The sequence below is a fragment of the Tinamus guttatus genome, unplaced genomic scaffold, assembly GCF_059628265.1.
Source record: "Tinamus guttatus ecotype Peru unplaced genomic scaffold, ASM5962826v1 Tinamus_guttatus_pri_ptg000033l, whole genome shotgun sequence".
NCBI classification, from domain to species: domain Eukaryota; kingdom Metazoa; phylum Chordata; class Aves; order Tinamiformes; family Tinamidae; genus Tinamus; species Tinamus guttatus.
Genome location: NW_028288567.1, coordinates 1,406,242 through 1,419,711, shown reverse-complemented (window position 1 = coordinate 1,419,711; position 13,470 = coordinate 1,406,242). Strand labels below are relative to the sequence as shown.

At 43.4% G+C, this 13,470-nt stretch overlaps 1 protein-coding gene across 2 annotated transcripts in view; it reads left to right on the top strand.

The window, feature by feature from the left end:
- Window positions 1–268: 268 nt before the first annotated feature.
- Window positions 269–13,470, top strand: part of LPGAT1 (lysophosphatidylglycerol acyltransferase 1) — a 51,643-nt gene continuing 38,441 nt past the window's right edge. The window contains exons 1-2 of one of the 2 annotated variants that reach the window (XM_088531856.1): window positions 269–292; window positions 573–817. In XM_088531856.1, coding sequence (XP_088387982.1) covers window positions 589–817 — 229 coding nt within the window. In that variant the 5' untranslated portion in view covers window positions 269–292; window positions 573–588. Of the gene's footprint in view, window positions 293–546; window positions 818–13,470 lie in introns of those variants that run through there. The other variant, XM_088531850.1, reaches the window with a different exon arrangement.

The window sequence follows — 13,470 nt, the reverse complement described above, 5'->3', positions numbered from 1 at the left end:
CAGCCGGCAGGAGCCCGCGGCGGGCCCCGCTGCCCGCGCCGCGGCGCTGGCGGCGCCGCCGTAGGAGCCGCCCCGGCCCGTTCCGCCCCGCTCCGGCCGCCCCAACAGGTGCAGGGGGGCAGCGCCGCTCTGCGCCCGCCCGCCCGGCGCCCGCCTCCCCGCCCGCCCTCGTGTCTCGGCAGGGAGGCGCAGGGCGAGCAGCGCGGCCGGGCCAGCCCCGGGCCGCGTCCATGCGCCGCCGCCCGCCGCCCAGCGCCGCCGCTTCCGCCGCCGCGCCGCCGCCGCGCCGGAGGTGAGCGCCCCCCGCACGGCAACGCGCCGCCCGGCCCGGCCCGGCCCCGCCGCGGCGACGCGGGCGGGCAGCGGCGGCCGCGACCTTTCTCGGGGGAAGATGGAGGCTGGGCGGGCGCGCGCGGGCGGTAACGGCGCGGGGAGCGGCGCCGGGCTCGGCCGCCCCCGGCCCCGCGCGCCCTAAGCGCCGCCTCGCGCCGTCGCGTCCCGCCGGTAACGGCCGCCGCGTGTCTCGTGCTGCCGGTAACGTAACGGCCGCCGCGTGTCTCGTGTCGCCGCAGGACGGTGCCCTGAGGGATGGCGGAGAGTGTGGTGCGCGCGGGCTGCGTCCTGCTCAAGGCGCTGCTCCGCTTCGCCTTCATGGTGGCCAACAACGCCGTGGCCATCCCGTCCTACGTGCTCTACCTGCTGGCGCTGCAGCCACTGCGCGTGCTGGACAGTGCGCGCTTCTGGTACCTCGAGGGCGTCCTCTTCAAGTGGCTCCTGGCCATGGTGGCCTCCTGGGGCTGGTGGGCAGGATACACAGGTAAGGGCCCCGCGGCGCGGCGGGTGAGCGCGGCGTCGGTGCGGGCATTGCGGCGTGGGCAGTGGAAGGGGACGTGTGAGTGCGGGGCAGCTGTGGGTTTCCCCTCGCAGGTTTCTCATCGCATGCCTTTTGGGATGGAGATGCTATTCTGCACCTCTTCAAAACATCACAACTGCGACTCTGTTGTGGTAGGTGTTTTAAGTGGCAGCATCTCTTAGTCAATATCTCGCTTTAGCACAAGCAGAAGCAAGCGCTCTCCTGAGCGCTCGGGTCGCTCTGCTTCAGCGTTTCATGCGAGATGTACATCTCTTAAAAGAGAGTTGATCTGTACCATGTACATGGTCGATATGGCTAAACTTATGAGCATGCACAAGCTGGCTCTGAATATGTGCCATCTCTAAATGGTTTCCATTTAAAACTGTCAGGGCACGGGACTGAGGAGCCTGACTCGAAGCTCATCTCACAAGAGTAGGTCTTCTCTTCCTTGCAACAGTGGCCGTCTTTGCTGCTGCTTCCGAACAGAGCGAATGTCTTCCACAGAAACTCCGATACAGAGAATGTTTCTTGACTAAATGGTGCTTCATTTACTGTTAGCAGAGCTAATTACACCATCTCTAGGGCTTTTTTATTATTATTATTTTCCTCTGCATGCTTGCTTTGCAATTATTATTGAACTTATTTTTTTACTTGCTAGTATTTGCGGGCTCATCAAGATGACAGGCTGAACTGAAATGCTAAGGAGGGCTCTAGTCTTGACCTTGAATACACTGATTTTCATCCCAGCTACGGCACTTTGTGCAAGGAAACAGCCGCCAGTTCTTTATATGCCCTCAGACCTTGGAGAGGGGAGGGGAACATGCACAGCCCTTCTAAATTTCTTTCCCTTTCTTCTGCTCAGGCTGCACCTGCAGATCTTTTCCATGTAAACAAGGAAAAAAAGGAATGGCAACACGCACCTCTGGAGTCTGGTCAGACTCCGGGTTAGTCAGAAAGTCGATGTTGACCCAGATGGAGCACTTTTTTTTTTTTCTTTTTTTTTGTTAGGCTACAAGAGCTGAAGCATCTGTGCTAATGTGCCTTTGGGTACCCTTCTTTCATGTGCCCTTCCGGGATGCACAGAGTTTCTGTGGATATCCTAGGTGAGGTCCCAGTGCTTCCTGAGGAGCTGGTGGCAGCAGCAAGCAAGTTTCTGGTCTGTTGGGCTAGAACTATCGCAAACCTTGCACTGCTTCAAAACTGCCTTGCCTCGTGCAGCTCAAGCTTTCCCAGATACGCTTTTTTAAAAATCCATTTGTATTTGCTCATTAAAAGAAGTCCACATAGTGTTTGCAGTGGCAGGTACATTTTAAATGTCTGCTTTAAGCCTTTAAATACCAAGTCCTTTCAGGAGGAAGGATTGATTTTCAAGGTGTTGTGTGCATTTTGAATTGGAAACGGGAAAGCTGATCGGCGTAATGGTAACATTAAAGCCATACAGCAAATGACCCTGTGTATTCGCTGCGTATATTGAATGTGCTAGTTAAATTCAAGCTGTCATCCCGTGACGCTGTGGTTGTCAACTCTGAAGGCAGTTTCTTTGGGATAGCTTTTACTGCTGACTGCAGAACTGTGTGGTTTCTTTTGCCTATTGCTTGGAAAATGGTCTTAGCATGATCTGCAAATCATGGAGTTTTCTTGAAGCATCCACTGATTGGCATTGCTGATGTGTCCTGACAACTGAAACCCTTTGTTTTACAGTCTTGAAATGTCTTAGTTTTGTTTATTTGAAACTAAACAGCTACACAGAAGTTTTTTCTAGGATGGTGTATGGGTAAGGAGGCCCTTCACTTTCAAGTATGAAGCATGGCATTTATTTATTTTTTTATTTTTTGAGGGTGGGGGAGGAAGATAATTTTAAGCAAATGCTAGTAAGAATTTTCAGTTTAAGTGTCTCTTCCTGTTTGATATGAAGAAATTAATATGCTTTATATCAAAAGCTACAAAATAGAATAGCTTATTTGTCTACCTTCAGCAGTGTTCACCAATGCATGCAGGAAAAAAATAAAAAAAGAAAGATATGTTTTTATGCCTTCAGTATATGTAAGCAAAGTAATTTATGTATTTCCAGACTGGTAGACTTTATAATATATTGCCACTTCGGTTCTCTCTTGTAAAGTACTCTGACGGAGTACTTTATATGTCAGCTCAGAACTGAAATGCTCAGGGTCTGTGTCTGGCACTGGTGCATCTCAAGGTGACATTGCTGCAGCGTTCTTCTCTCTATCTTCCGTGCCCCAAACTAAGTCGAGGAATAGCTTCAAAATGTTCTGCCTTTGTGAAGGTAAATAAAAGATGGTAGGTGCGTATGAATTCATGGAGAAGACAAAGGACTCCTTTTTTATTTTTTGAGCAGCAGAGAGCACTTGGTGCGTTGATTTATTTTTGTTTCCCTCAGTTAAATAAGTTCACTGGATATTTAATCGGAGGAATTATTCTGCTTCAGATGTTGTGTTGAAGCTATGTTTCTTTTTCTTTTCTTTTTTTTTTTTCTTTTCCATCATTGGGTGAGAAATGCCGTGAACATTTATAATTACGGACTTAAACTCAGCCTGTAAATTAGATTCAGAATAAACCTTTTTCATGTAAGTTTATATGTATGTAGCTTGTAGGAGAAGACTCAACAACAAATGAAGATGCTATAGTGAGTTCTGTCTGTGTTTTTTTTTTTCTCTATTTTTTTTTTCTCCTTGGCTTTGCCATAACTGCTAAATTGTTAGTATGCTTTGTTGAATAAAGCTGTCACAGCCGAGGAAAACCTAGGAGCTAGGTCTGCCCTTCTCCCCCACACTCCCATAAAAACCTGTGCTTTCATCTTAGGATCATAGAGGATTTTCCAGAGAAATTACATGACCTGTGTCTATATCAGCAACTCTAATCTGTGCTTTCTGATAAACATAGGTGTTTTTGTTTGCAGATGCAATTGATGTTATGTAAAGAGACAGAGTATAACTGAGCAAGCAGGACAGAGAAAGGAATGGGAAGAGAAGTTGTAAAGATACTTCTCCTTTCCATAATCTTTTTCTTCTTAAGATGCAAGTATAAGAGAGAATTTGGCTATAATTGGTTGCCTTTGATTTTTAAAGGGCAGAGTATGATGAATATCTGTGTTGTTCCCTTGAACTCCATAATGTTTCTTACCAAAAGGAAAACTGAATATCTTTTTATGAAGAATGTTCAGATAGACTAGCAGTGCTACTTTATTTTTAATCTGCTTTCAAAGAAAGGCCATCTTAACTCTTTGGCATTTTTTAGTTTCCCAAAATCTTTTCGTGTATTGCTTTCCTTGTAGGAGCTGTCCTGTTAGGATGCGCAAAAATGGGTGTATTAGTGTGATTTGAAAGGCACCTTTGAAAGGCATTTCTAAATATTTTCCTGCATTTATTGTAAGATGTGTTCCAAAAAAAGCAAACTCAAGAGTGCTTGATCTTTTGTTGACAAAAAACCTTATCTCTTTACCTTAATATGTACCTTATTATGTATCCTTATCTTATTATGTGGATATTTTCTTTTCTAGTTCACTTGCAGTATTTGAAGAGCTGTGTATTCATGGTATACTATAATTTCTCATTTCATACACAAGCAAAACAAGCTATGAAACAGCCTAGTAGATGGAATGGGAGGGAGATGGAGCTTATCTGTGGAGGTAACCCTGTAATAACCCCCTGCTCACCTACAAAACTAGTTTTAAGGCAGCTATCTCCTGGATCTGAACCTCTCTGGGTTGGTAATTATTACTACTTAAAGTTTAATATCAGCATATTTAATGAAATGGCTAAAAATAGTTAGGGCTTGCAGAAGGAAGGCTTGCTTGGCTTCAAGGCGTTTGGACAGGCCGCCCTCGTCCTCTCGTGCAGGAGTTCCCGCTGCGGAGCTGGGCCGTGTGGCCCGGCAGGAGGGAGGCCCGCGCGGCCGCAGAGCTTAAAAACATGCAGGGCTCAGGAAAAAGTGAACTAAGCAAGTGCTATTGCCTGTTGCTGCTCTGTATTGGCACGGAGATGGTATCTAAGCAGTAAGAATATTTTGTTTCTGTCAGTTGAGGAGTTTTCCTTGCCTCCTTCCTTTTATGTTCAGCTAGGTGCAGTAAAATCGAAATTTGGTTTGCTAGCTGTGTTTCGCCTTTAACCAATTACATCAAAATTTGCTGGCTGACTTGTTGGATGGAGACCCATCTCTACTTCCAGCCCTGTTTTTCTCCTCTCTCCTTTCTTCCTGCAGTTGTAACATGAGCTCTCAGTATTTCATTTTGAGGAATAATCACCACTTGCTTGGTGGGGAGGAAAGTCAGGGTGTGTGAAATGGGGAAACACAGCAGTTCTTGTTTTGTTTTTTTTCTGTTCGAATATCCAGAGATGCCTGATGTGACTGCAGTAGATTTGGACAGTATCAGACAAACCTTTAGATTATGTTATGCCTTTGTATTGAATTTCTAGGTAATTCTTGGCTTTATGTACAGCTTTCTGTGATGTGTATCAATTATGTGTAGGCTATGCTGAGATCAAGCTGGGATCTTTGAACTTATTTTACTATTTGTAATAGGGATTTTTATGTAATTTGTGAGCTGCCTTGATAAGGAGAGTGGAGCGAGTTGTTTCTGCCGAGGCCCAGGAGCAAAGGTTCGCTCTGTCTTTGCGTAGGAGGAGGATGAGGAGCAGGAGCACAGCGTAAACCTCTGAGCACATGCTGTGTGTGTCAGGAAAAGAGGTTGCGATACAAGGACCCTTGTCCTGCTTTAGTAACATGTAAAATCACTCCAGGAAGTTCCCATCTCTCATCGCTGAATCATGGACAGGCTTTAGCACAGTTTTTGCTCTGTAGTTCGTCTAATGTCAGCGGCGTGTCAGAAGAAGCAAGCTTATCTTTCATTTTCCTCTTGCAACATTTAGCTAGAGGGGGCCTCTCTAGAAGATTAGTATTGAAATGGTCTCTAAATTTTATTTTTAGAAAACTACTGCCTGCTGGCACAGGCACTTAGAGTAAAAGCACCCGCTGTTGTTTTTTTACTGGTGATGTTTTTGTGTTTTTGTTGCTATCTGCGCTTTTTTTAGTGTAGGTCGATCCTTGTTTGTGATTCACCTACCTCTGGATAAAACAAACAGAAAATTGCAGTTCCTAAGGAGCACCAGTGGAGAAGGGTGCAAAGGAAACTCACTTATTTTTGAATGGGGGAATGCCTGTGGAAGGGCAGCACTGGATTACGTGCCAACTGCCTAAGGGATACTGTGTTGTGGCAGTCAATTCTGCCTTCCCTTCCTGCTTAGGTCTGAATTTGCTATTTCCCTGGTATGTTTTCATTCCTCCCATTTCTTCTAGGCATGGCTTTATTTTTAATGTTTTTAGTGTGTCTTTTTGAGTGCCTGAAAACACAGGATCAAGAGTACCTGAGGGATGTCTCCCTGTTCTCTGCACCTTTCCTTATTCTGCTGCTTTATGCTGAGCTCTCAGGAAGTAAGCCAAGTAATTGCAGGGAAAGTCTTGTCCATCTGATCTGAAGAGAAACAGCCTCTTAGAGGGTTAAACTATTTATCTCCAGATACACTGCATGGTGTATGAAGTAGGAATTTTCACTCTTACAGTGCAATTAGGTCTGAGCTGGAACTTGAGATGGCATTATGCTTTTGCATTGCGCCTTGATGTCCAAGAAGTAATTTCTCCTTCTCATATATATTTAATATAATTGCTATAAAGCATAGAAACTTCAGAGCTTTTCAGGAAAACTGGAGGAAAAAATCCATGTTCTCCGTTACTTTATTCAGAGAAATTACTTTTCTATAAAGAAACTGAAATGAACAAAACCCATCGCTTTCCCTTTCTCTGTCAGGTGTATGTGAGAGAAAGAGTTGTCTTGCCAGAAGTTAGTTTGGCAAGGCTTTAAGCAGCTGAAAATAGAGTCTTAAAAATGGAAGACTTGTGCAATCTTGATTAGAAAGAGCAGCTAGTAAATCCTTTATGGAATATAAGCTTAGTGGTGTAACTTTCCTGTGCAAACTGAGCCAAAATACAGCTCCGAGATATGTAATCTGCCTGCGTTTATTGTGGCGGAGTAGAAACTCTAATGCCGAGGCTGACATTACAGTGCAGGTTGCGAGGGCGTGTAATTGCACTGCTCTTGCACTCACCACCGTCAAGAAAATATTCCAGCTGTTTACGTATGCAGCCACTGAAATAAATAAGGCCCATCTGTGTGTGTGTGTGTGTGCCTGAGAGACTCTGTGACACCAGGGAGGAGTTCTGTGTGCAAGGCTCTGTGTGTGTGTGTGTGTGTGTGTGTGTGTGTGTGTGTGTGTGTGAAAACAGCCAGTCCCAGCCTTCTAGGCTCATCCTTGCACAGCTGCTTCAGTTTCCATTGGCCAGGCATGTTGTGTAATGGTTGGGTGACGATCTGGAGCATGGCCCGAATCCGCACCAAAACTACCCACCCCCTTTATTTGTTGAGCTACCTAAAAATCAACCCCAAACACAGGCAGTGCGTAACCCAATGGATTATGCAGGTGTGCTGTGAGAAGATGGGAATGACTGACTTTTCTGCTGGCAGTACCAGCGTTTAAACATTTGTGAAGCTACTGTTTATGGCTCCAATTTAAGAGAGTCTTACATTTGTAGTCTTTTAAGTCTTTTAGTCTTACTAAGTCTTTTAAGAATCTTGCAAATGATAAGTCTCTAGTATATGATTTAAATCCCACTCAAGTAGAATTCATTGCCTTTTTCTACTATTTTATTGTTTGGCTAGTGTTATTTAGATGGAAAGAGTACCTTTTACAAAGCTTCTTTGAGGAGGAAAACTAAGGATAGGGTGAGAGCAAAGGTTTGGTGAATGGAAAACTGCCTGATAGAGGGTATTTATTTTGCAAGATACCTAATGTGTATGACTTTGCTTCTTTTGAGCAGTGCAGTGCAGTCTTGAAACTTTTCGTTTAATGTTATGGTTATAAAAAAAAAAAACATCCCCATGTAACAGTTCTAATAGTCTGAATTAGTTAGAGATTCACCCCAGTTTTGTAATTTAGGCAGATGGAGCTGGAGAAGATTAATAGCTTTATTACCGCTTCTCACTTATGTAGATCTAAAATTAGAAATGACCTAAGAACAAGGGCCGGGGCAGCTGCCATTTAAGAGGAGGCAGTTTCTGGAAAATTGAATTATTAGGACGAGGGCTTGAGTGAGTGCTTGGCTCGTCCTTTTTTGGTGTGTGTGTTTTATGATAATTCTATTTATTTATTTATTTATTTTACTTTTGGCGCTCAAAGGAGGATTTACTTGAGCTATTAAAATTTAGTTTCGTTTGTGTGATGGTACAGCAACCAGAAGCTGCCAGTGGGTGCTCTTGCTGTGGAAGTCTGATCATCTGTGTTTGCTTGACACACCTGGAAAAAACATGAAGAGTAAACAGTTTTAGTTGTTTGAGCATCAGTTACTTTTTTGAATATGGTATTTGAGGTAGGCCATTAAACACTGTTTTCATGACAAATATGATACTTGAATATCTTATGTGTATAGATAGATAAGGGACTGGTTTTAGCCTTATTTCCTTATGGGGTTTGGCCATTCGCTGCTTATCATCTCTTCCTTCCCTTACCACTCCCATACTTCTCATTTGTCTGCTTGCAAATTTGACTGGGGCTGGCCAGATGTTTCACATCTTGCAGTTGATGTTGTTCTGGCAAGTTCTACGAGAACTGGCAGCTGAGCAGACAAGAGAGATCCAAGTTAGTGCCGTATTCTGCCTGCTCCAGTGTTGCAACTGTGTGTCTCACTTGACCACTGCTGCATGGCCACTCGGTGCATCAGCATTTTCATATTTGACCACAGAGCTGTCTTGTCTTGCCCAGCATGTTGGGGAGGCCAAAGCTGAGCAACAAGTTTTTGGGACACCAGGTTTTGCTGCTTCTGGAACAACTCGCTAGTCCAGCAGCGGCAGAAAGTGTGTGAAGGATCAATCCTTCCCTTAGAAGATACTTGAACCACCTTGTTTATCATAGTATTTTAGATGCAAGGCGTATACGTGGACAGCTATTTAGTCTAAATATTAGGAAAAAAGGATAAACGTTGAAAGAACTTAAAACCAATTAATGTGTTTAAGGCTTTCTGCTCACTTTGCAGCTAAATAAGGCTTGTCTTTAGCCTGCTAGAAGGAAGACCTGAAGTTCATCAACTTAGCTGAAACTGTTGAGTGAGAACAGTGATTCTAAAGGTAGGACAGAGTGAAGAGAAAATCACTTACGAATCTGGGGATCACTTGCATATCTAGGGATATGTAGCAACACGAGGCTTGAGGTGCATTTGAGTGTTTGGAGAGAGCATGGAGGGAGCGCGGGTGAGGAGGAGGTGACGTTGCGTCGGGAACGGCTCTACAGCGGCGAGCGACCGCGTGAAGCCGATACCTTAGAGCGCTGGCCTCCAGTTTTGTGCTCCAGCTTGGTCTGTTTTGTTGTGCATAAATATATATATAGATGGTCTGGCCAAATTCCAACTCTGGCCACTGCCAGTTTCCTTTCTGAATGCATTCTTTTCATTTGGATAATGTATCCATTTTTATTGCCTGTGCTTGTCCCTGGCATTGCTGAAAACTCAGCTATTGTCCCTCCTAGCAACAGCTTTACTTGAAAATGAATACAGTTATAGCCTGCATATGTTTTCGTGTTAAGATATAGTTTTTAAAAAAATCTATTAAGCCTTTTCCATGTAATGGATTACTTGACAATAAATGGAGAAATATTTTCAGCATTTGAGATTCTTATTCGTGTAATCAAATCTAATACATCAGTCTCCTAACACAGCAAGGTAGGAAGGGAATGTTACAGGCTGCAAAGTATTTGCCCAGGTAAATCTGTTGTGGACTTTCTTAAAGCTTGACTCACAAAGATTTTATGGGGCTTCTGAGGTTTGGCAAGATTTTCACAGGCTAGAGAAGTACCTTTGTCAGATTTTCCTCATCTTTTTGAGAGAAAAGAAAATAACGAAGTAGGTCTTTCTCCTTCTATTGCTCACCTTCCTTGTAAAGGTTTTTATCAGCCTTCTAAAACTGTGCACCTAGTTGCAGAACCACTCTGATGTTACCATGAGCGGTGCCGCAGTGTGCTGAGCGTTACTGGGGTGGCTGGTGCGCTAAATCTGAGTGTCTGGCTGCTCACCAGGTTTGTTTTGAGACAGAGTTTCCTTGTAGGGGTTTCGACAGGCCTTTGATATTGTAGGGCTTTTGTCAAATGGTTTCTAAATACATGAAGGTACTGGTAGCTACCAAATTTGACAAATTACCTATAAAATACTTCAAAATGCCAGGAGATATCCACCAATTCAGGAGAATTAGATAAATCCTGTAATTGTAAAAGGGGATTCTGAGATACGTAATGTCCCCTTGCATTTGTGGCCTGCTTGGAGTGTTTAAAGTAGAGCAACCCGCCCAGCTTCCAAGTCTCTTTCACAACTGAGTTGTCCCTTACCTTAACTGGGATGCCCTCCAGAGGGGCTATTGCTCTGCTGTTTTTCATTGAAATATTTGTGAAACACTTGGAACTAAACTTCTCTATTTATTTGAGGTGTGAAGAGAGAAAGAGAAGCTGCCACAATTACTGTCACACAACAGAATATGTTTGTGTTGAGTCAGTCCATTTTAAGTCAGTAAAAAGTAGGAGTTTCCTCCCAAAAGTTCCAGTAAGGTTGTCACCCCCATGTCCAAGGTATGCCTAGTGGCCATAGGTAAGCATGAGAGGATTAGTTTTGTAATAGCAGTATGTGCTGCAGTTCAACTCCTTTTGTTGTTTCTTATCTAAAGAGAAATAAAAATACTGCTGCTGCTCTGAAGTACATCACCCAGAAAAGTCAAACCAGGGAGGCCAGGGTTTCTTTTTTTCCTTATGGTTACCTCATTTACCTGAGAGGATCATTAAAGCATCACTTCTGGTTTACAGGGAGGGACTTGTGCTCACTGGCAACCTGAAATGTGATGACACATTCATTTTGCAAGAGTCACTGAACTGCTGTGGAATAACCTGGGGCATGGTTTTAAATACGATAAGATAGTTGTCTATTAGCTTGGCTCTTCTGCTGCCTTGTACTAGTATTAAGGGTACTTAATATTTTTTAGAGCTTAAGTTCCCAGCTGAAATTACCCTATTGCATATTTTACAGCATATGTTTTTCAAACTTACAGGTGTCTCCTGTTTTAATAATGAGGCTTACGTACACTGAAATAACATTGAATGTAGGAATCTGCTGCTATGTTAAACTGCACCACTGACTTATTGTTTAATATTAAATTACTTTGATTAAAGTTGTGGTACCTAAACACCTTTTTCCCCCTGTCCTTTATAAAATCTATTATTTGAAAAAAATGGGCATAGTATTTAAAAAAAAAACAAACAAAAAAAGTGAAAAGCTTAGTCAAGTCCTTAACCTAACAGTGCAAGCATTCAAGGCTTCCTTTAATAGGTTCGTTCTTCCTTTGAAACCACTTGATCAGTACCCAGGTTCGGCATTGGACTATTGTTTTTTGTTTTTTTCCCAAGTTATCCTACTCTTCCAATCTCAAAATGCATTGTGTGATTGTATAGTCCTCTCCTATATTCCTCTGTTCGGAAATGCAGTAGCTCTGCTTCCCTACCTGGGTTTGGCCAAGTTGAGGAGGTTTAAATGGTCAATGCCCTTCAAAGGGAAACAAGCCCCTCAGTCCTGAGGTCACTGGAGGGAGGGACAGTAAACAAATGCATGAAAGTGCCCTTTGCCTTTCCCATATCGGCCATTTGAGAGAGAGAAATCTAAAAGTGAAGGGTTGCTCAAATGCATTTAGTATTTTTTTTATGTGTTGCTTATTTATAGTGTATCGTGAACCAAGCTGGAAAATGTCAGTGGCACAGCATCAGTAGCATTTTGTAGTCATTTAAGCAAGATGAGAATAATACAAAGAGAAAGCTGAAGTTAATTTAGATAAGGCAAAAGTAATGACTGGAGTTGGACTGCAGGGGTCTTTGTATGACCTCCAAAATCTTAAATTCCAGCAATAATGTTGCTGGTTGTCTTGGCCAGAACCACCAGCCAGTAATTAAAATTATGCAGTTTCTTCCATTTGGAGGAGAAAGTCTGGTATTTCTCTGAATCAGTATGACTTATTTAGAGAACATGTGCAAAATCATATTTTTCTGAGCCCAGTTGAATTTGAAGAATAGGAGACAGTTTCTTCAATTCTGTTGGGTTTTGTTTAGTTTTTGTTTTTTGGGTTTTTTTTTCCTTCCACTTAGCATGTATTCCAAAAAACATGGTCATTCTGGCAGCTTATCTTGAACCCTACTTTTTTGGCTATAATGCTTGGCTGCTTCCAGGCCTGTTGGAAACACTGCAGATTTAACCTGGGGTCAGATCAAGCTTTTTAACCATCCTGTTTAATTAGGTTTGGTATGGAGGGATGTAACACTTCAGTTGTTTTAGGGGAGCACCATACCTTTTAAGGAAAAGAGCACGAACACAGTGCTTTGTAACTTGTAGTTAGAAATGGCAGCTCTGAGATGGAGACTTCCAGCTCATGTGTTTTGATTGCCGGGGTCCTCTTCCCCACTCTTGTGCAATAGGTGATAACTACATTCTGTTAAGTTTTTCTGCTGTCAGCAGAAATATTCCACTATTGCATCGTGTTGGGATATTTTATTGTGCATTTGCAGAATATGTTACGTTATTTTGGTGGTTGTCATTTTGAGGAAAAGAGCTGACTGTTAACTCTGGTGCATCTGCTGGAGGGGTGGTAACCTCTTAAATGTCCTAGCAGGACTCGGCAGACCTTGAGTCGGAGGTATAGAGCGTGTAGCTTTGTGAGGCTTTTTTCAAATCCAACAATATGAAGTCTTACTGGGGGAAAAAAACATCTATTTCTATACAGTCCTCCTATACAGTTGTAGAATTGAGGTTGGAATAAAGGAGATTTTCTGGTCCAGCTTCCTGCTTAAAAAGCAGGACCAGCTCTGCAGTTACATTATGGTGCTTAGGGCCTTATGAAGTCAAGTTCTGAATTATCTCCTAGGATGGAGACCTCACAGCCTCTTGGCACCTCTTCCAATTCTCAACTATTATGATTAAGTTTTTTTTCTTCATTATCTGGTTAGAACTTGTTCTTACTTTACTGTGTCCCTTTTCCTTTGCACCTGCACTGGACTTCCAAAGAGTGTGGCTTGATAACTGTATGTCAGGTAGTTGAAGACAGTAATTATATTTTTTCCTCCTCAACCTTCTCTTCTTTATTCAAGATGAGTAATTCCAGCTCTCTCAGCTTTTCCGTGTGTGCAGACTGCAGTTGTCTGGATATCCGCCTGCTGGACACAACCTAATTTATCAATGAGTTCCTTGCACTGAGAAGCCCGAAGCGGGACAGAGTGGCCTCCTCCAAATGTGACCTCGCACAGGCTCAGCAAGGGGGAATGATCATCTCTGTCAGACTGCTGGCTGTGCGTTTGCTCACGCAGCCCCGTATGTGAGTGGCCACCTTTAAGAAAGAGCGTAATGCTGGAGAAGTCGCTCATTTTATACTGTGGAAATTTTCTTTACCATACAGGTTGTCTAAGAGCTAAACCATTAAAAAAAAGCAAAGCAAAAAATCCATAATGGGTTACATCTCAGAGTTGTGCCTCTAAACC